General features: G+C 41.9%; 2 protein-coding genes across 2 annotated transcripts in view; one reads left to right on the forward strand and one right to left on the reverse strand.

Moving 5' to 3' along the window:
* Positions 1-1,200: 1,200 nt before the first annotated feature.
* On the forward strand, positions 1,201-16,456 carry LOC143283671 (WD repeat-containing protein 55-like). Its single transcript, XM_076589890.1, has 8 exons — positions 1,201-1,317; positions 3,584-3,693; positions 5,048-5,230; positions 6,411-6,483; positions 9,294-9,400; positions 10,593-10,692; positions 12,484-12,653; positions 14,607-16,456. Exons 1-8 carry the CDS (start codon positions 1,300-1,302, stop codon positions 14,929-14,931), a joined length of 1,086 nt encoding a protein of 361 aa, XP_076446005.1. The 5' UTR covers positions 1,201-1,299; the 3' UTR covers positions 14,932-16,456.
* The window catches only part of LOC143283670 (phospholipid-transporting ATPase VA-like), a 93,671-nt gene continuing 81,775 nt past the window's right edge, over positions 15,727-27,622 (reverse strand). The window contains 1 exon segment of the mRNA XM_076589889.1: positions 15,727-27,559. Coding sequence (XP_076446004.1) covers positions 27,304-27,559 — 256 coding nt within the window. The 3' untranslated portion in view covers positions 15,727-27,303.

Genomic DNA, 27,622 nt, shown 5'->3' on the forward strand with positions numbered 1-27,622 from the left:
GAATTCTCACTCTCTCCATTGCCAGTTGTCTCCCTGAACCCAGCATCATCCACCGTGGTTTTTTGTGAAGCACTTCTGTGAAGTTTGTTCTTGTTTTTGTTTGTTTGTTTGGTGTTTTTTGTTTGTGTGTGTGTGTGTGTGTGTGTGTGTGTGTGTGTGTGTGTGTGTTTTAAACAGAAGAGTTGTCAGTTTTTTAGCATTTGTTTTCCGGCCGTCTGTTAAAAAAAAAGAAAAAAAAAAGAAAAAAAAGTTTAATGTTTTAAAATGTGTTTTTAACCTAGGATAGGCTCTCAGTCAGCGCGTTTGATTTTTCGAAAATCAGGCTTCTGCTCCTTTTTTTCAGCAGTTGTGTTGCGTATATTGATCTGTCAGCACGCTATGACGCCTTGAAACAAAACTGAACTGAAACAGAGTTTAGAGTTTATTCAGAGTTTATTTATTTATTCCCATTAACTCTTTTGAGTCATAGAGAAACAAGGAAACATGACAATAACAGGATGACGGCCACAGATGAGAGAGAAGATATTGAAAAAAAAATTAAACGGAAGAAACAAAAGGGAGGATAATACAAATGGGGAAAAAATAAAATGAAATAAAATAAAAGGCCAAATGTAATCATTAGTCTGATACACTGCAATAGGAATAGCGAAAGCAGTACTCCATAGACAAATGCACATATCACAACTTAGATTTACAATGCGGCTCTGTATGTGACTAGTTGAGCCTGAACTGGGAACCCCTGACTGGGGGGTTAGTTGGAGCATAGCAATAACAATGACATGGTGTAACAAAATAAAATACACAATAATTTGTTATTTTAGCACCCATTTGCCAGTAATACTGAAATTGTTTTGATATATACAGGAGAGAAAAAGACAAAAAAAATATGATCATGTAATTACAAATTGTTATGTACCGGATGAAGTGTCAAGATTAGCACATGTCATTGTTCTAATTCCTATTCAGCAAGTACAGTTAGGCTTCCTTTTCAACAAGTACAGTTAGGCATAAGTGGTTTAAGGATCCAGACTGAAACTGACTCCTGACGAAACACATTAAAACCTTCTTTAATGAATTTAGCAAAATTTAGCAACTTTTTCTTACTACTAATAGACATTAATGTTGCATATTACATTAGCATCCCAACATTGAAGGGAGATCACTTTTATCTGAGGTGCATACGAATGATCTCCCTCTCCCATAACGGAAGTGGTGGTGAACACGTGCAGGTTGTGAAAAAAGAAAACAGCCGCAGTGAGGCAAAAAGGTGGAGATCTGTACAGTTTTGTGAGAAACGACATGGCAGAAGCAAATGAGGTCAGTTCTTTGAACCATGAAGCTGTTTACGAACATAATTCTGTCACAGTACGGTAGTTCTTAGCCAAAGAATTATATAAATCCCCTCTCAGAACGAGAGTCCGTCGACCTCTGGCCATACTTAACACTGCACTTGTCCCAAGCGCTCGCAACTTCTTCCTTGGCAGCGACCACAACCAGCTAGTTGATTATTCTGTCACTTATGCAAGGATAAGTTGATTATTCTGTCACTTATGCAAGGATTAGTTGGTTATTCTGTCACTTATGCAAGGATAAGTTGATTATTCTGTCACTTATGCAAGGATAAGTTGATTATTCTGTCACTTATGCAAGGATTAGTTGATTATTCTGTCACTTATGCAAGAATCTGCTCCGTGATTTCTCAAAACATGCGGTTCAAAAACAGCCTAAATTTGGTTAAATTACCATTATTTCAAATGCTTATTAATCAGTCACCAAAAATATGTGTTAATGTTGTATGGTCCCCGAGAATGAGAAAGCATGTAATCCTTATTTCCATATTTCATGACAATTTGCGAAGACAGATTTCATTTCTGTAAATAGTATTGGACTGTGAAAAAAAATCTGTTCATCACAGTACCAGCCTACTTACCAAGCAAGCTTCCATGTCTCTATAATACCAGTATACTACAAAATCTTAAATGTGTGTGTGTGTTTCTTCTTCTACTGCTAAATTAAAGGCTGGCGCTGGGCATCGATCCAGGATTGATGTTCAGCGAACAGCTCAACATCGATCCTGAATAATTAACAGATGTTAGGTTGAATTCTCGGTCAATGAAAGTCTGTGCTGACCTTTCTTGATTCTTAAGTTTGTCCTGCATGAAGGTTTCACTAAGAAAAATCCGACCAGAAATTAAACTCTTGAGCCACACATTGGTCATGAGACCCTCCACAAATCCTCCTGACTCAATATTTGCCATATCTCCCACCAAAATTACCGACAAACTCCCCCCCCCGCCCCCCCCCCCCCCCCTTTTTTTTTTTTTTCGAATCGACGAACTCACACTAAAATCACCATATGCAATGATTACCGATGTTGTTCAATGACATTTTTGTCAGGAACTCCGCAAAACACTGAGCTTCGTATCCATCGAGGATCGGCGCCCAGCTACTTCATAAATAAAATGTGCATCATGTTTTACTTGTGTCATGAGTGGCTTTTTGGGGGAGTATGGTGTGTGTGGGGGGGGGGGGGGGGGGGGGGGGGGGGAGTGGCGGAGGCTAAGGGGGAGGTATCCTTTGATTCATCTGCATTGTGCTGACCATGGAGTTGATTTTGGAGAGGAAGCTGGGGATGGCAGTGAACTTGTAAACACTTGCTTCACATGCATAGGCTAAGTTAGTACTATGTCAGGATGTGTTTGTCATCATTCATCATTCCTTGATTGACACTGCTGTCACTATGTATTACCTTATCTGATTATTAAATTTAATGTTCTAAATATTGGTAATATTGTGATATTTAACTGTCTGTTAATGTTCTAAATATTAATAGTATTGTGATATCTAACTACCATGTGCCTGGTTGTGCAACAAATTGCACAGAGCCAGTACTTTTGTTTCCTGACTTATATTGAATACAAGCTGAGGTGCAATGCATTTGCTCTAAATGTCTAATGCTGTTATTGTAGTGTAATAAGTTAGCATTCACTGTTAAAAGAATAGACTGAAATAGTTGCTTGTTTAATAGTTTCTGATATGTAATAATGTATAGATAACAATAACATACATAAAAAATATAAACTGACATGTCATGCTCTGTGTGCATTGAGTACTTTTTGTATTGAATGTGTTCAGTATCTCCTTTTGTCTGTCCATGATACTATAACTAAACAATCTATGCATATAATACGCCAAAATATATAGTCATTTAGTTTCTGTGCAGATTGCAGGGGTGCAAGTGGTTCCGTCTCATACGGATTTCTGTCTTGATGAAATTTCGATTTTTTTTTTTTTTTTTTTTTTTTTTTTTTTTGTCCCTATGCTTTTGGTCCGGGAAAGTTTTGGTCGGAACTTGAATACTGAACTATTCACCGGAAGATGGAACTCTCTTGACTGGTTGACCAGTGCTTAGCTAAACTGAAGCCAGCGCCAGCCCCGGACCCCACTGGGGGAGCTTACGGCACTCCCCCAGACCCCCTAGACCGGACTTCAGTCTTGCCACTTTTTTCCACTTGCACCCCTGAGATTGTGGCATTGAATGACACTGACTGTTCATGTACTATGACTGCATGTTGACCAACAGGAGCCCAGAGTGCCAGCGGACATCAAGTGTGACGACTTGGTGATGTCTGTGGACTGTCATCCGTCACGCCCTCTTCTGGCTCTGGGCAGCATCACTGGGGCAGTAACTCTGTAAGTCTGTGTTCTTTTGACATTATCAAGGGGGCAGTAGCTCTGTAAGCCTGTTCTTTACTGATTTCCATAGGCATAACATCTAATGCTTTTTTTTTTGAATGAGATCACACTAACTCTGCAAGTCGTGTTTTTTGACATTTTAGTCAGGAACTCGTAACACTGAGCTTTGCTTATCAGAGGCGGCAGTATCATAAATAAATGTGTTGTTTCTTTTGTCATATCATTTGGGGAGTATGGTAGTGCTGTGGGGTTGTGGGGTTTCAGGGGAGTGACGGAGGTAAGGGGGTTCTTTGATTATCTGATGGGCTGAAACCTGGAGTTGTGTTTTTGGACTGACAAGGGGGGCGTAACTTGTAACGCTTGTCTTCTTGCATTATCAAGGGCTAAGTTTAGTATTGTGGTTGTTTGTCATATTCATCATTCCTGATTACACTCTGTAATATGTATTCCTTTGATCATTTTTCAATGTATGTTCATATGGTAATATCTGTAATTTCTGTCGTTATGTTCTACATTATAAGTATTGTGAACTAACTCTGTGCTGGTTTTGCAACAATGGCCAGTACTCTGTAAGTCTGTGTTCTTTTGACATTATCAAGGGGGCAGTAGCTCTGTAAGTCTGTTCTTTTGACATTATCAAGGGGGCAGTAGCTCTGTAAGTCTGTTCTTTTGACATTATCAAGGGGGCAGTAACTCTGTAAGTCTGTTCTTTTGACATTATCAAGGGGGCAGTAGCTCTGTAAGTCTGTGTTCTTTTGACATTATCAAGGGGGCAGTAATTGTGTAAGTGTGTTCTTTTGACATTATCAAGGGGGCAGTAACTCTGTAAGTCTATGTTCTTTTGACATTATCAAGGGGGCGGTAACTCTGTAAGTCTGTTCTTTTGACATTATCAAGGGGGCAGTAACTCTGTAAGTCTGTGTTCTTTTGACATTATCAAGGGGGCAGTAACTCTGTAAGTCTGTGTTCTTTTGACATTATCAAGGGGGTGGTAACTCTGTAAGTCTGTTCTTTTGACATTATCAAGGGGGCAGTAACTCTGTAAGTCTGTGTTCTCTGGAAATGCTGGTGCTGGAGTGTATGTTTTACATTGTTCATGCACTTGTGCAGGCTGTGCATGTGTACACACTACAGCAGTACATGTCTGAAGATTCATGTGAGTGTTGAATATTTATTCAATGAATGATTCCGAATTGACAGCAGCTTGATTTGAAACAGGTGTGGTACTGATGCCATTTCCATTGTTAAATATATGCTATAAATTGAGAATGAATGACTAGACAGTCTTCTTCATCTTGCAACAATGAATGTTTTTTTGTTACTTTTTAATGGTGTATTTTTTTCTTTTTAGACATTCCTATTCGGTGGATCAGAATGAACGTGTGCGAGGTCAGCGCCATCACAAAAAGTCGTGTCGGGCAGTGCGCTTTTCCCCTGGTGGCCGTCGACTGTACACAGTGGGCAAGGACAAGTCACTGTGGTGTGTGGATGTGGACACTGGGGGCATTCGCCGCAAGATTAAACCAGCACATGAGTGAGTTTCTCTTTATCACGATTTTGATTATATATAATAATCATCATCATCATCATCATAAAATGATAGTATAATTTATGAAGTGACTTTCTATGTAAAACATGCCCAACTGCACCATATAGTGTAAAAATTTATGTGTAAAACATGCATTTAAATGCTAAAATGGCAACTTCTGTACTTAAAATTGCACAGACTTTGGACACTAATAGTAGTTCACATACGTACACACACACACACACACACTAAATAGATTAAAACATCGAACACAACACTACAACACAACACTTTAAATATATATCAAATATCACAATCCCTGAATGATGGAATCTCACATCACAACATTTGACAACTGATGCCACAATACTTGGAACCCTATCACAATGCTTACAACAATCAAAATACTTATGTAACCAATCACAATGCTTGACATCAATATTACAGTACTGAAAACCTTATCACAATGCTTACAACAATCAAAATACTGTAAAGTTCAGTCTATAAGCCACGACTTTTTACTCCAGCTTCAACCTCTGCAGCTTATACAATGATGCGGCTTATTTGAGGATTTTAACGATCCCGGGAGTGTCAAGTTCTCGTCTATTCTTAGCTGCCCATCAACTCACCAAAATCATGATTTCTGTCCATTAATTTTTGGATGAGCTTCAGGATACAGTGCTAACTGTTCACAGGATGACGTTGAATAAATGTGACTATCCCTAAATTATGGATCTTATTTTCGTATATTTTGTATGCTTTAGGTAACTATTTGTAATTTCCAGTGTGTGTTTTGTTTTGGTAGTTAGGTGTTTTGTTTTTTGTTTGTTTGTCTTTTTGTTATTTATCTTATGGCAAGATAGATGGTAGAAGGACCCCAGGTGAAGGCCTTTTCTGTGTCTAGTTCAGTTTTAGTTTTCAGTTTCATGGAGCTGTCAAAGTATGTGGACTGATCCATATTTGCTACACCACGTCTGCTGGGTTTTTCTGGGGGTTTTGATGTATTGTGGGGTGGGGGGTGTGTTTGGGAAAAAAAAAACTTTTTAGGAGCAGATGCCTAAACAAATGATGCATGACATATGAAGGCTTTGCTTTTGTGGTTGTTGTGCTGTATCATTTTCACCGTTGAGGTATGAGAGGTGTGGTGTTTGAGTGATGAAGTGTTGTGCTGTGTTGACATGTACAGGTCAGCCATCAACAGTCTTCTGGTGACCGGGGAGAGGTTTGTGGCCACTGGGGATGACGAGGGAACCGTTAAGGTGCGTACAGCATGTTATGATAGCACACAGTACAATACCATACAACACATTACAATATATGGGGACAACAAGGGTACCCTCATGAGGAGGGGAGAGGAGGGAGGGTTATGATTTGTGGACCATCGATATCAACATTCAGTGTTCATACATGTTTTTAGAAATTTGGAGTCCTTAACCCTTTTGCTGCCAGGAAAATAAGATTTAAGTGAAATCTATTTGCCAGGGTTTTTTCACAAAAAACGGGTATAAATTTTCCAAAAATTCTGTGCTCTTTGTTATTGGAGAAAGACCCATAAAAGTATATATTTTCTGAAAGGTAAATGAATAAAGAATACAAAACACATGCTGTTTTCCCATTTTATATATTTTTAGTGACATGCTGTTGTTTGAAATCAGTGTTTTGTTTTTTGTCACATTTTCAACTTGTTCATTACAAACATTAGTCAGGTAATTTGCACAAAAACATCATATTTTCTGGACAAATGGATATCTGCAAACACAAAATCATACTAGAACAACCACAATATATATATATTTTTTTAAGAGATAGATACACAATACATTGTGACTTCTCCAAGTGGTAAGATGGATGTGAGGCCACGCCCCCTCAGTCTCCACCCCCCTCCTCTTCACCCCTCTCACACGGTCACTTGATTCAGTTCTCATCAGACCGCGTTGGCTGCGTGCCAAGAATACCGCTCTGCTGCTAATTCGGTCGTTCTGTCGACTGCTAACATCTGTACAGCCGGCATCACTCACTGATAGTCGCAACTTGGCCACTCTCTTGATTGCTCCCTTTATTTTCTGTCAGATCGTCCTACAAATGTTCATCACTATCTTCTCCTTCGAATTTACGCTTCAATTCTTTCTGAGCATCAGCTAAAGAAAGAAATCTTGGTTGATTTAGTTCGTCACGATCGCATATCTTGAGCACGGCATCAGTCCGACATTTTGTTGAGCGAGCGAGGAGAGAAGTCAGGCAAACACTTGGACAGTGACCCAACCAAAACGTTCAAATAAAGGACTGCTTCATGACGTAGATGGGGTTTCTAGCTATGAATAGAATCTAGAGAGATTCCCCAGGCTAAAGCTACCACTATTTTTGTCAACGAAGTGAATGCAAACCAGGGAAAAGTCAGAATATTTCGATGACGAGTTATCTCGTGATTGTGGCAGCGAAGCATACATGCTTGCCATGATGAGTTATCTTGTCATGCAGGCAGCCTAGGGGTTAAAAGTCTTTTTTGTAAATGACCCAGGTTTGTAAAAGTTAATCTCTCTTTAATGGAAAAACAACAAAACATTCTGTCAATGATTGATAAAGCACAGTAGTGCAATGTTCAACCTGAATATTTCAGTTTTTAAGATAAGGTGATGATTTTTAAGAGGGTGAAAAAATAATAATAAAAAATTAAATCCCGAAAGGATATTTACATACAAAAATTGTGATTATCATCTGTTTTGTGTATGATGTGACATAAGCGGGCACTCAGAATACCATGCCTTTCATCCAGGTTCTCTGTGTGATAGTTGAAACTCACAGTGTGATAGTTGTAAGAATTCAAGATAGTTGTTAGAGTGCAGTGACATGGACAGATGACAAACACATTTACTGTGTAGTTGACAAGTAGGACAGGATGATAGAAACACATTTACTGTGTAGTTGACAAGTAGGACAGATAGAAATGCCTTTACTGTGTTGTTGACAAATAGAACAGATAGAAATGCCTTCACTGTGTTGTTGACAAATAGAACAGATAGAAATGCCTTTACTGTGTTGTTGACAAATAGAACAGATAGAAATGCCTTTACTGTGTTGTTGACAAATAGAACAGATAGAAATGCCTTCACTGTGTTGGAGGCAAGTACAGCATGGTAATAGAAACGCCTTGTCTGTGTTGTTGACACGTATGACAGGATGATAGAAGCACCTTTACTGTGTTGTTGACAAGTAGGACAGAATGATAGAAATGCCTTTGCTGTGTTGTTGACAAATAGAACAGATGATAGAAGCACCTTTACTGTGTTGTTGACAAATTATTGAAATACTGGAATAGAGCACATGATAGAAATGCTGTAAGTGTGTTGTTGACAAATAGAACAGATGATAGAAATGCCTGAACTGTGTTGTTGACAAATAGAACAGATGATAGAAACACTTGTACTGTGTTGTTGACAAATAGAGCAGATGATAGAAATGCTTGTACTGTGTTGTTGACAAATAGAGCAGATGATTGAAATGCTTTAACTATGTTTTTGACAAATAGAGCAGATGAGAGAAATACCTTAACTGTGTTGTTGACAAATAGAGCAGATGAGAGAAACACTTACTCTGTTATTGACAAATAGAGCAGATGAGAGAAGCACTTTTACTGTGTTGTTGACAAATAAAACAGATCATAGAAATACCTTTTACTAAGTTGTTGACAAACAGAACAGATGATAGAATCACCTTTACTGTATTGTTGACAGATAGAACAGATGAGAGAAACACTTACTGTGTTGTTGACAAATAGAGCAGATGAGAGAAACACTTTGTTGTTGACAAATAGAACAGATGATAGAAATACCTTTTACTATGTTGTTGACAAACAGAACAGATGATAGGAACACCTTTACTGTGTTGTTGACAAATAGAACAGGATAATAGAAATGCCTTTACTGTGTTGTGGACAAGTAGAGCAGATGATAGAAACATCTTTACTGTGTTGTTAACAAGTACAGCATGATAATAGAAATGCCTTTACTGTGTGATAGGCAGGTAAAGCAGGATAACAATACCCCCTGGCCATGTTGTGGTGTGTGGACAGGTGTGGGACATGCGCAGTAAGGCAGCCACCATGGAGCTGCATGAGTGTGAGGACTTCATCAGCGACATGATCCTGGACCAGCAGCAACGCATCCTCCTGGCCACCAGGTACTGTCCCTTGTCTGTCGTCACTGTCCTTGTCGTCAGGGCCATTATCGTGTGATTGTAGTCAGGGCTGTTATTGTGTGATCGTCGTCACTGTCCTCGTCGTCAGGGCCGTTATGGTGTGATCATCGTCACTGTCCTTGTCGTCAGGGCCATTATTGTGTGATCATCGTCACTGTCCTTGTCGTCAGGGCCATTATTGTGTGATCATAGTCACTGTCCTCTTCGTCAGGGCCGTTATGGTGTGATCATCGTCACTGTCCTCATCATCAGGGCCATTATGGTGTGATCATCATTAGTGTCCTCGTCATTATGGTGTGATTGTCATCGTCATCTTTGTTGTGTGTTGAAGTGTGTGAGATACCATGTGGAGGCGCCAGGGCAGTGTTGGTTATAACTTCTGATCCGGTGTTCACCAGTGACCAGGGTTCTAGGCCACATTTCAGCATGCTGTTGTGTCCTTGGGCAGGCACTTTACTCCCATTGTCCTCACTCCACCCAGGTGTGAAAGGGTACCTGTCTTCAGTTGGGGAAGGTTAGAATGGCAGGAGAACTGGCCCCATCCTTCCCATGCCAAGCCCTGGGCCAGTTGGATATGCATTCACTGCCCCAATTGCTATAAAAGGATGTTGGACCTTAACCTTTTTGTTGTTTTGTTTTGTTTTTAACCCATAAGGTGTAGAGATTGCTTTTGTCAGAGGAAGAGTCAGGATGGATGATGGTGGTGGTGTGTGTGATGTGCCACAGAGGTGGTGGACGTGTTCCACTGTGCTCATTGTCCACATCACACATCTTGTTGCACAGCTGGCCAAGCTTCGATCCCTCCCTGAAAGTTCTAGAAAGTGTTGTATTTGATCATGCAAGCATGGACACTTTACCACTAGGCTCCCACTCCACATTTTGATTTCAGCAGATGGTAGCTGCTTTCACAGTTTCAGTGTACCAAGAACAAATGACTCCAATAGTCCTTACTGATACACATGTCGGCTGCTATATGAAGAATCCAAGATGATGTATTTTTTTTTAATTATGCTGAGCTCTATATGTGTGTGTGTGTATGATTGTGGTGTGTGAACGGTGTGTGTGTGTTGGTGTGGTGTGTATGTGTGGTATGTGATTGAGTGTGTTTGTTTGAATGTATGTGGTGTGTGTATGTATGTGAATGTATGTGGTGTGTGTGTGTGTGTGAACACAGTGGTGACGGCACACTGACCGCCTTCAACATCCGTCAGAAGAAGATGGTGCTGCAGTCAGAACTGCACGACTCGGAGCTGCTCAGTTTGTGTGCTATCAAGGTGACTGCTGCTGCCTCCTCTCTTCTCCCCCCTTCTCTCTTCTCTCTCCTTCTCTCTCCTCCTGTCTTTCCTCCTCTCTTCTCTCTCCTTGTCTTTTCTCTCTCTTCTCTCCTTCTCTCCTCTCTTCTCTCTCCTTCTCTCTCCTCCTCTCTCTCCTCTCTCTCCTCTCTTCTCTCTCCTCTCTTCTCTGTCCTCCTCTCTCCTCCTCTCTTCCTCTCTTCTCCTCTCTCTCCTCTCTTCCTCTCTCCTCCTCTCTCCTCCTCTTATCTCCTCTCTCTCCTCTCTTCCTCTCTCCTCCTCTTATCTCCTCCTCTTATCTCCTCTCTCCTCCTCTCTTCCTCTCTCCTCCTCTCTCCCCCTCTTATCTCCTCTCTCCTCCTCTTATCTCCTCTCTCCTCCTCTCTTCCTCTCTCCTCCTCTCTCCCCCTCTTATCTCCTCTCTCCTCCTCTTATCTCCTCTCCTCCTCTCTCCTCCTCTTATCTCCTCCTCCTCTCTTCCTCTCTCCTCCTCTCCTCCTCTTCTCTCTCTCCTCTCTTCCTCTCTCCTCCTCTCTTCCTCTCTCTTCCTCTCTCCTCTCTTCCTCTCTCCTCCTCTTATCTCCTCTCTCTCCTCTCTTCCTCTCTCCTCCTCTTATCTCTTCTCTCTTCCTCTTATCTCCTCTCTCTTCCTCTCCTCCTCTTATCTCCTCTCTCCTCCTCTTATCTCCTCTCTCTCCTCTCTTCCTCTCTCCTCCTTTCTTCCTCTCTTCTCTCTCTTCCTCTCTCCTCCTCTCTCCTCCTCTTATCTCCTCTCTCTCCTCTCTTCCTCTCTCCTCCTTTCTTCCTCTCTCCTCCTCTCTTCTCTCTCTTCCTCTCTCCTCTCTTCCTCCTCATATCTCCTCTCTTCTCTCTCTTCCTCTCTCCTCCTCTTATTTCCTCTCTCTCCTCCTCTCTTCCTCTCTCCTCCTCTCTTCTTTCTCCTCCTCTCTCCTCTTATCTCCTCTCTTCTCTCTCCTCCTGTCTCTCTTCCTCTTCTCTTCTCTTTCCTCCTCTCTTTTGTTGTTGCTTTTTTGTGTGGGTGGGTGGGTGATGTTGGTGACAATGTGTATGATGTAATCAGGCATGTGAAAAACAAAGTTAGTGCTTGTTGTTAACTTGTCATAGTGTCCAGACTTTTTTCTTCACAGATCTTTGTGATCCTCTCATCAGCCTGTGTCTGTGTGTCTATGTGTGTGTGTCTAATCATGTCTGTGTCTATATGTGTGTGTGTGTGTGTGTAATCATGTCTGTGTGTGTGTAATCATGTCTGTGTCTATATGTGTGTGTCTATGTGTGTGTGTGTGAGATCATGTCAGTGTCTGTATGTGTGTGTGTGTGTAATCATGTCTGTGTCTACGTGTGTGTGTGTGTGTGTAATCATGTCTGTGTCTACATGTGTGTGTGTAATCAGGTCTGTGTCTACGTGTATGTATGTATGTGTGTGTGTGTGTGTGTAATCATATCTGTGTCTATATGTCTGTGTCTGTATGTGTGTGTCTGTGTGTGTGTGTGTAATCATGTCTGTGTCTATATGTGTGTGTGTGTGTAATCATGTCTGTGTCTGTGTGTGTGTGTGTGTAATCATGTCTGTGTCTACGTGTGTGTCTGTGTGTGTAATCATGTCTGTGTCTACGTGTGTGTGTGTGTAATCATGTCTGTATCTGTATGTGTGTCGATGTGTGTGTGTGTGTGTAATCATTCTGTGTCTATATATGTGCGTGTGTGTGTGTGTGTGTGTGTGTAATCATGACTGTGTGTACGTGTGTGTGGCAGGGAGAGAAGAAGTTGGTGTGTGGGTCAGGGGACGGGGTGCTGTACCTGTTCAACTGGGGGGAGTGGGGCAACATGAGTGACCGTTTCCCCGGCCACCCCTCCTCCATCACCTGCATGGTCGCCCTCACTGACGACGTCATCCTCACCGGCTCCAGTGACGGCCTGCTCAGGTACCCCCTCTCTGCACCTGTCGTCGTGTTCTCTCTCTCTCTCTCTCTCTCTCTCTCTCTGTCAGTCTGTGTTTCTCTCTGTCTTCTCTCTCTCTCTCCATCAGTCTGTGTGTGTCTCTGTCTTCTCTCTCCATCAGTCTGTGTGTGTCTCTGTCTTCTCTCTCTCTCTCCATCAGTCTGTGTGTGTATCTGTCTTCTCTCTCTCTCTCCATCAGTCTGTGTGTGTCTCTGTCTTCTCTCTCTCTCTCCATCAGTCTGTGTGTGTATCTGTCTTCTCTCTCTCTCTCCATCAGTCTGTGTGTGTCTCTGTCTTCTCTCTCCATCAGTCTGTGTTTCTGTCTGTCTTCTCTCTCTCTCTCTCCATCAGTCTGTGTGTGTTTCTGTGTTTCTCTCTGCCTTCTCTCTCTCTCTCTCTCCATCAGTCTGTGTTTCTCTGTCTTCTCTCTCCGTCAGTCTGTGTGTGTCTCTCTCTGTCTTCTCTCTCTCTCTCCATCAGTCTGTGTGTGTCTCTCTTCTCTCTCTCCCCCTATCTCTCTCTTGCCCTCTCCACTGTCTCTCCTCGTCTCACCCTATTTCTCTCATTCCCTTCATGTGTGTGCCATGGTCTAAACGATATGTTAACATGTGAACATAGTATGTGAACAATTGTTTAGTCCTTTCCATGATTGTAATGCTTCGGTGTGATGTTTCCTTCTTTGTCAGTCTTTTTGTTGGATGAAAAAAGCATTGCTTGCTTATTGTTTTACTTTCAGAAACACGAATAACTCGTTGGTTGATTCATTCAGTCTTCTGCGTTAGTGGGCCGCTACTTCCATGTTCACTTGAAAGCATGCATTGGTTTTGATGTGCATGACGGTTTTTACCCCGCCATGTTGGCAGTCGCTTTCAGAGGTGTGCATGCTGGGCATGTTCTTGTTTCCATAAACCTGACCTGGTTTAGGAGTCCCCTATATTGTACGCATTTTATTATTGATGATGACTTCTACGTTTGTGGGCTACAACTCCCACGTTCACTTGTATGTACGCGAGTGGGCTTTTACGTGTCTGACCGTTTTTACCCCGCCGTGTAGGCAGCGATACTCCGCTTTCGGGGGTAAATTGATGATGACATTTCAGCCATGTGACTCCAGTGGAGACAACACCTGTCCAGGCTCTTAGTGTTGTGTCACACTCACACCATGTACCAGTGTTCGTGCCGACCACAGCGTTCAGCAGCCATGTTGATGGTTCACTTTCTTAACTCTCTCCATATGAACGACGAAAAAGACGACGTTAACAGCGTTTCATCCCAATAACCATCATTAAAATATTGCAAGCGGAACACTCTTATACTGAAGAGGTGAATGTTGACAAAGAATACCACAGTTCTGACGACAGAAGCTAAAGGTTGGGTCATTCAGACACCCACAGGACATCCGAGGGATCTGTGTAGAGGAGAAGAGAGGACTGGCCGTACTGAGTGAGTTAAGGGGGCGTCACTGTGTTGAGTTGGATCCACACACAAACCAGGTCTGCATGGCAGACACCTGACCTGCAGCATAACCCAAGGCGTTTAGTCATGCAGATATGTTTGTGTAGCTGTCAGAGCACATTTCTTCTACATAATTTTGCCAGAGGACAATACTTTTGTTGCCATGGGTTCTTTTTCAGTGTGCTGCACATGGAACCTCAGTCTACTGTCTCATCGGAATGACAAGACGCTCAGTTTGATTTTTCTGGTCAGACTTGGGAGAAAGGGCAAAACCAGGATTTGAACCCTGGCTCTCATGGACACAGTATCAGCAGATTAGTGTCTTAACCATTCTGCCACCTTGTTCCTGACAGCCATGACAGTTGTACACCTACCTCTCCCAGCTGTAGTATGTCTCACACACACACACACACACACACACACACAAACATTGCACATTGACAGTCACAGCATTCATCCCCCATGCTGTACGGACGTTGCAGGGCGGTGAACATTCTGCCCAACCGGTTTCTGGGGGTGGTGGGGGAGCACCAGTTCGACGTGGAGGGTCTGGCACTCACCCACGACCGGCATCTGCTGGTCAGCAGTTCCCACGACCAGTGCCTCAAGTTCTGGAGTGTGGCCGACATCCACCGCCAGAGGGTGCAGCCCCACAAGAAGGCCAGACACGCCACCAAGTCCAAACGTCTGGGCACCGCAAAGAACCACAACAACTTCTTTGCTGGTCTGGCTGAGGAGGAGAGGGAGGAGGAGCGTTGTAGTGATGATGATGACGATGACGACAGTAGTGATGATGATTCTGACTAATTATGATCTGTTCAGTGATGATAGTGATGGGTGAACGATGATGATGAAGACAGCAGTGATGATGGATGATTCCTACTGATGACGATGTGCTCAGTGATGAAAGTGATATTGGTGGATGAATGGTGAAGGCGACGACAGCAGTGATGATGGTTCTGATTGATGATGATGCACTCATTGATAAAAATGATGAGAGTTGTGATGAGTGAATGGATGCAGTGGCGAGAGTGATAAGTAGTCAGGAAAATGCTGAAATTCTGTGCAGTGAACTGTGTTTTGTTCATGTTGATCAGAAGAGGTTTTGCACAGTACGCATTTGTGTTTGCATGTCTGGATATAGTGGTATTTCAGAGGAAGGGGGTGGGTGTGGAGATAGGGCTGGGGGAGTGGAGATGTGTTGCTGTTCCCTGTGGACTGCTGGCACTGGGACTGCCACAGCTCCCTCCCTCTCAGCTCCCAAAATTAAGCCTTTGTGAAAGTTGATGTTTGGAAAAGAAAGGGAAACAAGATGAAGGTGCAAATGGAATGCTCTCCAGCTTGAAAACGCAGTTGTGTGGCATGTCTGTGTGTCCACGTCAAAATTTTATTTCAAGATGGTGTGTGCACATGGATGCTTGCACACAAGTGAGAGAGAGAACAATCCTGAAGATATGCATGTTTTCAACCCGGTGCACTTCCCCCGTTTGTCTCGGTCACACCCTTCATTTTCAGAACATGTCTGCTGTTTTCAGTGTGGTTTGGTTGTTCCCCCCAAGTTTTGGGTTTGTTTGTTCTTCTTTACAATAAACACAGTCCACGTCCTGTTCAGTGTTTTCTTTATTTTTTTTTCACTGCTTCCTGAAAAGGCAGTGATTGTACATCATCTCAAAACTGCAGATTTAACAAAAATTGCTATGGAGATTTACAAAACAAATGACTTAAACAAATCATGAGCATAGAAATGTTACAAGAATGACTGAACTTGCATTATTTGTCCTCCCCCTCACCAAAAGTAACATGAACATGTCCTCCCTCAGGAAACCACAAGTTTGCCAAACATTGTATGGCCATTGACATGGGGGAAACTGTGTTAGTCACAGAATGAAAACTGGACATCAACATAGAATACAGTCCTAGCCACTCATATGGAATACAGTCCTAGTCACTGTATGAAAAGTGGACATCAACATAGGGGAATACGGACATAGTCATGGCATGAGAACTGGGGGAAAACCCTGCCACAGACTGCCTGAAAAGTCCTGCAGCACCGAACCCCAATCTTCCCCTGCCACTAACACAGATGATCACGTGTGTAACCATGCCAAGTGTGTGCACATCAAAATGCACATGCTCACTCATGGATAACTTAAGCTGGATATTTTCTATATGCATGTTTGAACTGTGTATATTGTTTACCTAACCTACGCTTTGTCACAGTGGTCTCTCCCTCTGATACTCAATTTAAATAAAGACTTGTTTGATAATTTCACAGCGTCTGTCAAAGATCACAATAAAAACAGTAATTCCATTTCTAAAAAAAAAAAAGAAAGCGACCCTGAAGTAGAAAATAACCGAAAATCGTTTGTTTTTTTTGTGTAGGGAGTTTGTCATGACTTATCAAAGCTGGAAGCCATGATGAAAACAGGGGAAGCTGCTGAGAATATGCAGTGGACTCATTTGATAGTCCATCTCCACGTGATAACATTAACCGCTACTGTGACATGATGATGATATACATTGTTGTGAACATGATCAGCATTTCTCAGTGAAATATGGATGAAGTGTTATTATAATTTGTCCTGTTGTTACTTCCAAATGAAGTTTTACTACAAAAAAAAAAAACAAAAAACAAAAAAACCTGAAATGGAAGGGTTAAACTTTGACATGATACTGACCAGTTTATGGAAAAAGTGCTGTAGCATTCGTTTAAAATTCTGCCTTCAGATACTGTGGGGAAACTTGAATTAAAAAAAAAATAGAATAATAAAACTAGGTGTTAGTTCTTTCGGACAAAATGAACATCAAATGCATGCATCATGAACACAAAAATAAACATGAAAAACACATCATGAACATGACAAAGAACCACTGCATGATTGGTGCCAATGGAATGTCTTCCTGTGAATTTTTAGCTTGGTAACAACAACAAAAAATAATAATAAAAGATCAATTCAGTTTTTCAAATCACTTTGGCGTAGTTATTCAAAGTAGAGCTGCAATGAGGCAGACTGAAAACAGACTGGCGGCAGGTCTGCAAGGAGAGCCTGTCTCAGCCCCCCTGCTGCAAACACCTGTCTTCAGCACCTAGGGGGTAAAAGTGACACACTTCACCTCTGACCTCCCCTTTCTTCACACCCCCATGTCAACTCTCCCCACTCTGTGTCCATTCATTAGCTTCCAACTCCGCTTTTCCCTTCTGTCCATTTGGTGTTTGTTTGTACACAACTAGACTTCTACCCTCCTCACATACTATCCATTGGGTGTATGCTGGCATACAACTAGACTTCTACCCTCCTCACATACTATCCATTGGGTGTATGCTGGCATACAACTAGACTTCTACCCTCCTCACATATTATCCATTGGGTGTATGCTGGCATACAACTAGACTTCTACCCTCCTCACATGTTATCCATTGGGTGTATGCTGGCATACAACTAGACTTCTACCCTCCTCACATACTATCCATTGGGTGTATGCTGGCATACAACTAGACTTCTACCCTCCTCACATACTATCCATTGGGTGTATGCTGGCATACAACTAGACTTCTACCCTCCTCACATACTGTCCATTGCGTGTTTGTTGGCATACAACTGGACTTACATATCACCTATCTATGTGTACAGAGCTGACTGACAACTGCCTTTAGTAGGCGTTCATTATTCATTTCCTGTGTTATTCAGTCAGGCATTAATCACGTGCACACATCCTCAAGTATATTAAAGTGGATTTTTCTTCGGAATTTTGCCACGGAGAACCCTTTTGTTGCCGTGGGTTCTTTAACCTGCCCTTAGTGCATGCTGCACACAGAACTTGGGTTTTTTCGTTCCATCTGAATGACCAGCGTCCAGACCACCACTCAAGGTTTAGGGGAGGGGGAGAAAATACTGACAAGTGTGGGATTCAATCCCCATCGCTCACATTCTCTGAACTCCCAGGAGGATGCGTAACCACTGAGCCACCCCTCCACATGGAGTGGTCACAGTGACGGACATCTGTCCCCAGGGGTGTGGCAGGAATGCTGGCAGTGTGGTCAACTGATGGTGGACACACGTCCCATCACCCTCCTCACCTAGAGTGCTGACCTGTGCTGTCTGCATGACGAGTACTGGCCTGATACTGACACATTTGACAGGAAGTAAGATAATCTGAGCGTGCTGGATCAAATCCCACGCCCACTAGTATTCCCACCCCCCCTCCACCGGACCTTGGACGCTGGTCATTCTGATGAGATGATAAACCAAGGTCCTATGTGTAGCATGCACTTTGCTCACATAAAAGAACGCATGACAACAAAAAGGTTGTCCCTGGCAGAATTCTGAACAAAAACCCTCTTTCATAGGAAAGCAAGCACACTTGCAGACAGAAAAAAGACAAACATTAAAAAAAAAAAAATGAGGTGTAGCCCTTTAGCCACGCACTCTCCCCAGGGAGAGCAGCCTTAATTTGAGGCAGATAAATCTGTTGTAACAGAGTAATACAATACAATACAATGCTTGAGATGTCCACATGATCACACTTCACACCTCTCACCGTCCACCTGGACAATGGAACTACGAACACCCCGTCTTGTCCATAGCACATCTGATGCATCATCATCGTGTGGGCAACCTCTGTACCATAACTGTCAATTACATGAAAAACACATTCTCCTCGTGTTGACATCACCTGTATCATGATGATTAAACACATGATATACCTGTTATCATAAAAAAATCATCATAAAAACTTATGCAGTAGTGTTGTTATCGTCCATAGCTTATCAAACACATGATACACTCATCATAAAATCTTTGCTAGGTGTTATCATCTGAATCATAATCATCAAAAAGATTATAAACCCGTCACAATGAGGACCATCAAAACACAAGCATTCAGTGAAAAACAGTTGATACAGAAAACAGCAGGAAATAAGTGCAACAAACCAAAGACTTCAAATGGATGGACAACCGTCACCAAGGGACCCACCCCCTCACACCAGTTAGTAAAGAAATGGCACAGGAATATATTGCTGTAGTTAAGGACCAGTATTCACAAGGTACATTGCATCGCACACCATCTTGCCACACACAAACAACACACATCACTGTTCCGAGTCATTTCATCTGGGAAAGAACGCCAGCCACTCTGACACAGACATTGTCATCAGGGAATGAATGACGCATTCCATGAGATTTTCACAGGCAATCTCAGTCTGTCGCTTTATCAAAATTAGTTTTAAATGAAAATAACAAAACAAGAAATAAATTCCATACATATACACAGACGTGTGAAAGTCGAACTAGAACCATGGGTTCCAACTGCTGCTCTCTGACTTCAATGACATAATCACTACACAGCTTTGATTCTATGAACAGCTAATCATAACTCCACCCACAGCTTAGTCAGAGTAATGTCAATACACTGTGTGTGTGTGTGTGTGTGCGTGCGCACATGTCATTTTTAGTAATCTATACCCTTTTTTTGTTGGATGTTTTCATTTGTAAATATTGTTGTGCAATACCCTATTGTCTTAACATGAGTATGTGTGTGTGCTGAAGGGGGGTTAGTCTATCGTCAGCTATTGGGAATTCTTATTTGACTAGTTTTAATCTCTTCTTATGTTGTGCATGATGATTTTATGCCAGTGTTTACAACGAGCCTGTGAATGCACAACTTAATTTCCATGTGGATTAATAAAGTGTTTTTGATTTGATTTGATTTGAAACCCTTCCTAGGAACATATTACCACTGGATATTCCACTGTCAAACTCACCCAGAAACTAGGAAAGAATACATATTTACAATATTCCACTGTCAAATTTCCCAGGAACAAGGAAGAAACCATATTCTACTATCAAAGTTTGCAACAAACTAGGTAAGAACACACATAATATTTACAATATTCCACTATCAAATTTCCCTAGGAACTAGGAAGGAACACATAATTACAATATTCCAATGTCAAACTTTCCCAGAACTAACAGAAATAACAGTGACACACCTTCAACAGACACATGTAATTAGAGGTATGGCAATGACAAAAGTACTGATAACATGACCAACCCCATGACCAGGAACAACACTATCATTTCTCTCACCATCGTTCTTCTCACTGAGATAATATAATAAAGTTATTCTGATTCTGTTGGAACTACCATTATCAGCAGCCAGTTGTAAGGCAGCCACTGAGTGTAAAGAGAGCAGCCAATTGCACACGTTGATTTCCATGTGGATTAATAAAGTGTTTTTGAATTGAATTTGAATGGTAAAGGATAACAATGTTAACCAATTACAAGTGTCAACAACAAAAAAACTATCCAAAGATGTTGTCACCCACCTTGACTTTGATGCACTTAACTAGGACTGTATTCAATCTTTTGACTATGGTGTAACTTGCTAGGACTGTATTCAATCTTTTGACATTGATGTAACTAGCTAGGTTTGTATTCAATCTTTTGACATTAATGTAACTGGCTAGGATTGCATTCAATCTTTTGACTTTGATGTAACTAGCTAGGACTGACCTCAATCTTTTAACTTTGATGTAACTAGCTAGGACTGAACTCAATCTTTTGACTTTGATGTAACTAGCTAGGACTGTACTCGATCTTTGTATACTTTCTATCTTTCATTTACATATATGCAGATATTTGGACTGAGAGAAAACATCATCGTGGATGAAAACAAGTGCAGGTAACAACCAAACTCTTCTGTCAAGAAATCGTAACCTTACAATGAAGCATGAAAAAAAATAATGAATAACAAATTAATTTAGTTTACTGATTTTAATACATTAAAAATAAATCATTAATTTTACACGATCAATGCATCACTTCAGTTACAAAGCTGTCACCACCAATCTTTGACATAAATCACCTGTGTGTGTGTGTGTGTGTGTACCGGTACAATATAACCATCATATGCCCTAGTAGACATCCGTTACATTCTGTGTGCACAAAACAATGTTAACACTAAAAACATTTTTCAATTACCATCACACTGGCTATCTCAGCAAAGATCACTGCTCATCAGTGAAGAAGTAAGTGGTAGTTTAAACACAATGGGGTTTTGGCAGTGTTATCTTTCAGTAATACTTACAGCTGTCATCACCAACCACCTCACACAGGGCCTATGACAATGTTTGGCATTGTTGCTTTTAGTCAGCCCCCCACACAGAGCCATATCATAACTGCCCAACTAAATAATTTCACCACAGGGCAGTATCATAACTGCCCAACTAAATAATTTCACCACAGGGCAGTATCATAACTGCCCAACTAAATAATTTCACCACACAGGGCAGTATCATAACTGCCCAACTAAATAATTTCACCACACATGGCCATATCGTAACTGCCCAACTAAATAATTTCGCCACACAGGGCAATATCATGACTGCCCAACTAAATAATTTCACCACACATGGCCATATCATAACTGCCCAACTAAATAATTTCACCACACAGGGCAATATCATAACTGCCCAACTAAATAATTTCACCACACATGGCCATATCGTAACTGCCCAACTAAATAATTTCGCCACACATGGCCATATCGTAACTGCCCAACTAAATAATTTCGCCACACAGGGCTAATATCATGACTGCCCAACTTAACAACAATTTCAACCACATCAACCACAAAGCTCTTGTCACACACACAAGAGAAACAACACAGTTCTTAACATATCTTAACCATCAAGGCAAACAAGACAAGGCTGAGCTGAGGACATCAGCCTTTCCACTCAATTTATCATCTACCAATAGCAAAAATTCATTTTTTTAAAATGATAGAAATTACCTCAAAACCAGAGCAACGACAACTCCCCCACCCCCAGAAAAGGCTATACTGGCAAATTACACTGCAGCATGGACAGCTAATGTCCATCCCAGAGTTTACACAATCACTACCTAACCGTCCGGGCGAAACAGCGCACATCATAGACAGCGACCATACAGGTCCCATCAGGAACAACAGCTGTCTGGTCACAGGCCTCATGGTGGCTGCAGTACAGTGACACGAGTCTGGCAGTGTCAGCCAAAGATGTCAGCACATGACATGTGGCATCAAATGTGGGGAATGGTGAATTATGTCATCTACCCACACGACAGGATTAAAGGATTATGTCTGTTTCCCACATCCTTCAATCCTCTCAGATATGAGAATGATAAATTATGTCATTTACCCACACGACAGGGTTAAAGGATTTTATCCTTTCCCCACATCCTTCAACCCTGTAAGCATGTGACATGTGACGTATAAGACATGGGTGAAAGACACAATCCTTCAATCACTACAGCCATCAAAAGATGTGCAGTGTCAGCCAATGTGATGGTCAATCACCACACAAAACTACACACTTCACCACATAAAACTACACACCTCACCACACAAAACAACACACTTCACCAAAACAAGACTACACAACTCACCAAACAAAACTACCGTAAAGTTCAGTCTATTAAGTGCACTGGTATATAAGCCACACCCACTAAATTTTGAAAAAAATTGAACTTAATACACACATTAGCCGCACTGGCTTATAAACCATACTTATTACCGGTACTGGAACACATACCAATACTATAGAAAAGCTGTCAATACTGTAGGTTATGAAATAAACATAAGCGGAAACAACACAAAGAAAAGCAAACGAAAATACTGCTAGTGCCACCAAAAAATAAAAATAAACACAACGAAAATAAGATCCATAATTTAGGGATAGTGACATTTATTCAACGTCGTCCTGATGAACATGAACGCATGGTGGAGGTCGCTGCTGGTTCGTCGCTTGCATAGTCATCTGCTAGCTCGATTGCCTTCAATTTGAAGGCTGCATCATAGGCATTACGTCGCGTTTTCAGCATGATGAGGGTGTACACTTGAGCAGAGTAGAACTGAATGCTGATCTGAAGGCTTTAATGTGTGCGGATTTGATTTTCAAAATGTGAACAGTTAGCACACTAACCTGAAGCTCATCCAAAAATTCATGGACAGAAATAATGATTTTGGTGAGTTGAAGGGCAGCTAAGAACAGACGAGAATGTGACACTCTCGGGATTATTAAAATCCACAAATAAGCTGCATTATTGTATAAACCACAGAGGTTGAAGCTGGGAGAAAAAATCACGGCTTATAGACCAAACTTTATGGTACACACACAAAAAAAATTCACAATCTCATCAAACAAAACTACACACCTCACCACACATGTCAACACCTCACCAAAACAAAACTACACAACAAACCAAAGTAAACACAAAATTCACACCTCATCACACAAAACTAAACACATCATCACACAAAATTACACACAAAACCTTACCAAACAAAACTACCAGTACACACCTCACCACTCAAAACTACACACATACCCACGTAAAACTACACACCTTACCACACAAAACTACACACCTCACCACACAAAACTACACACATACCCACGCAAAACTACACACCTACCCACGTAAAACTACACACCTCACCACACAAAACTACACGCATACCCACGTAAAACTACACACCTCACCACACAAAACTACACACATACCCACGTAAAACTACACACCTCACCACACAAACTACAGACATACCCACATAAAACTACACACCTCACCACACAAAACTACACACCCTGACACAAAACAACATACTTCACCACACAAAAGTACACACATCCCCTCCCGTCTGCAGAATAAACTGTAAATATAATAATCTCACCCATTACAACAATAGTTATACAGCATAAAGCTTGAATCCACTTTGTGAAGATGCAAAAGCACCCTAAATGTAAATGGAAGACAAAGCATGAATACATTTTCTTCAAAATCGGCAAAAGCTATCATGGAGATACTCTTAAAGAACTTCATGGAAAAATAAAGTTTTACTTGCCAATCATTAAAAGACGTTCACTGTAAACATTCACAGCATGCAAAAACATCACAGTCACACTGTTTCAAAAGTCTGTATGGATTTGCAGACGACAGAAAAATAAAATGCAAAGATCAAATTTGGAGTAGATCTGATAAAAGAGCAAATAAATACAGAAACAATTAATGTGAAATAAAAATCAATGATTATGAAAACCACTATCCAACATTCGCATTTTATGTAAAATAGCTGGTCCTTTCGAATCTTATGCAAAATAGTTGGGCATCACCAAAGTTATGTAGCTGCTGGTCCTTGCAAATCTTGTGGAAAATAGCTGGTCCTCACAAACCTTATATAAAATAGCCAGCCCTTAAAAATCTTATGTAAAATAGCCAGCCTTGACAAATCTAATGTAAAACAGCAAAAGTCTGTGCTAAATCCATACACTTAGGAGCAAACGCTTAGCAAACTTAGGAACATTCTTAATGCTAAGCAGACTTAACACTGCTAAGCAAACTTGAGGACATTCTTAATGCTAAGCAGACTTAACTCTGTCAAGAGTGCTCAATCAGCCCACCCCTGGTCTTGGCAAACTTTGTCATGTGAAAACAGCTGGTCTTCATAAATGTAAAACAGTACCCCTTCTGTCCCTTGCTCTCAGCTAAAATGAAGTAAACAAAACTCCAGGGAATTAAAATTAAGACAACAACAAAACCGACAGTGGACACAAACCACTGGGCAAGTGTGACCCATGAAGTGATACAGTACATAGCTCTGACCACTAGTGACCCATGGAGTGATACAGTACATAGCTCTGACCACTAGTGACCCATGGAGTGATACAGTATAGCTCTGACCACTAGTGACCAATGGAGTGATACAGTACATAGCTCTGACCACTAGTGACCCATGGAGTGATACAGTACATAGCTCTGACCACTAGTGACCCATGGAGTGATACAGTACATAGCTCTGACCACTAGTGACCAATGGAATGATACAGTACATAGCTCTGACCACTAGTGACCAATGGAGCGAGACAGTACATAGCTCTGACCACTAGTGACCCATGGAGTGATACAGTACATAGCTCTGACCACTAGTGACCAATGGAATGATACAGTACATAGCTCTGACCACTAGTGACCCATGGAGTGATACAGTATAGCTCTGACCACTCCAGTGTTTTGCTCTGACCAAAAATGCTGGTGTTTTCAACAGACTAAAGGAAGATATCGATCAAAGTTCCTCTTCACGACTGCCAAAATCATTTCAATAAAACCTTTCCAGTCCAAAACAAGCAACATAAAAGGCACATTTTTCCATTAAAAAATTAAAGTCCAGCAGTTTGAAATTCAAGGCAGCAGTATGAACCAGTTGGACAGAAAGTTAAATCAGCAAAATATCTGTAATTCCAAACGTGCTGTGCATAAAATAATTTCTTTTTCTCACTCTAGTGTTTCCTTGGTGCATCATACGCGTCTACATGACCGACATGACAGAGTGACGACAGTGACCAAAGGGACATCACTCCCACCCAGTCCTCTCCATCACCGTCCTGTCATTTCCCCTGATCATCGTTCATCCTCAGTTACCTTTTTTTTTTTCTTTTTTTTTTGGGGGGGGAACAACAACAAATTTTGGCTACTTTGAGGTCAAATGACCGCCAGGATCTGATCTGACTGCGCACAGGCCGATACAGCTGCCGTCTCTTGTCACTGATACCTCAGCTGTCACTGCCATGACAGGTGTGACCACATCTCTGGTGACAAGAGGCCACACTCCACACTTCACAAAACTGTCACGTCTCTGGGGTGACCAGTGCGTCAGCTGACAACAGGCCACACTCCAGTGTCCACACAACTGTCAGGCGTTTGGCACGTCTTTGGTGTGACCATTGTGTCAGCTAACAAGAGGCCTCACTCAACGCTTCACTGAACTGTCAGGCGTTTGGCACGTCTTTGGTGTGACCATTGTGTCAGCTAACAAGAGGCCTCACTCAACACTTCACTGAACTGTGGAGGCAATGTCACATCTTTGGGGTGACCACTGTGTTAGCTAACAAGAGGCCTCACTCAACGCTTCACTGAACTGTGGAGGCAATGTCACATCTTTGGTGTGACCACTGTGTTAGCTAACAAGAGGCCTCACTCAACGCTTCACTGAACTGTGGAGGCAATGTCACATCTTTGGTGTGACCACTGTACACTGATGCTGCACTCTTCACTGGACCACTGGAGTACAGTCCCCTGACTGACTGGGTGTGACCCTCACCTCCCCGACCTCCCTCTCCTGCCACCCCAGCCCCTCCACAGTTCAGACTTGTGTCACAATGCGAAAGAAATACAATACATGTATGTCATTTGGAAGAAATAAACATATGACAGAAACGTAACATGGTAGCAATATGGAAGAAACGTAACATGGTAGCAATACAGTAGAAACGTAACATGGTAGCAATATGGAAGAAACGTAACATGGAAACGAAGCAATATGGAAGAAATGTAACATGGAAGCGAAGCAATATGGAAGAAACGCAACTTGGAAGCAATATTGAAGAAATCCAACAGGAAATACAGAAGAACCAATGACCAGATGAAATTCCGGGATGACACCTGAAGGCAGCAGTGGATGCTGTGGTACACAGTGGTACACACCGAGGACAGGTACCACTGTCTGTGTTCAGCAGAAATCAGCCCCAGTGGTTTGTACAGCAGCACAGTTCTGGTCCATTTCTCTATGTACAGCTCTGTCAGATCAATGTCAGCATTTTTTTTTTTTTTTTTTTTTTGCTTTTGAGCAGCAAGAAATATGTTGTATGTTTCTCTCACCCCAATGCCTCATTGTAGAATCATCTGCACCCAAACACAGAATTCATCTGTACACTCACATACACACAAAAACATGCACGCACACACACACACACACACACACATGCACACAAACCTCTTAGAATTGGGAACATGTCTTTGGCCATGGGAACATGTATCTTTGGCCAGTGGGAACACACACACACACACACACACACACACACACACACAGAGGAACACGCATATTTGGCCAATAACGCTGACTTAACTCACAACTCATGTCTGAGATACTGGAATGTAAAGCGGGCGGCAGATCGGGAGGAATGTGATCCTCACCAAAAATGTCTGTTATGCAAAGCAACTGCCCAGACTGGACACAGCCGATGACGCCACATGGGTCACTGTGACACCCCCCATGACTCCACATGACCCTGACTCCCCCACACCCACCCCCCACTCCCCACACACAGTCCTGAGTCAATATGACCTAGTCCCTCCCCACACTCTGCTACGTGATAACCGTCTCCTCAGTCAGAGAGCTACGATGACGAAGTTTGGGGCGAGCACCCTCAGAGTCAGGGTGAAGGTCAGTGTTGGATGGGAGTGCCGAGTGACGTAACGACACCTCTCTCCCCAAGTGTGGAGAAAGTTTGATGTTGTTGACGTCATCGCTGTCGTCATCAGCACTCTGACCTTTCTCCTGCTGCAGCCTTGTCTGGATTTCATTGGGAAAAACGGAGTTTTGGACCGTGCGTATCACCACCCTGCAACACACATCGCTTTGTGTCGTCAGGGTGTAATTCACATCACTTCATGTCATCACTACA

The sequence above is a fragment of the Babylonia areolata genome, chromosome 7 (assembly GCF_041734735.1).
Source record: "Babylonia areolata isolate BAREFJ2019XMU chromosome 7, ASM4173473v1, whole genome shotgun sequence".
NCBI classification, from domain to species: domain Eukaryota; kingdom Metazoa; phylum Mollusca; class Gastropoda; order Neogastropoda; family Buccinidae; genus Babylonia; species Babylonia areolata.

Coding starts and splice junctions, on each gene's coding strand:
- LOC143283671 (XM_076589890.1), top strand. Junction 3,694..5,047: donor ATCACTGGGGCAGTAACTCT/GTAAGTCTGTGT, acceptor TTTTCTTTTTAG/ACATTCCTATTCGGTGGATC. Junction 10,693..12,483: donor TCAGTTTGTGTGCTATCAAG/GTGACTGCTGCT, acceptor TGTGTGTGGCAG/GGAGAGAAGAAGTTGGTGTG.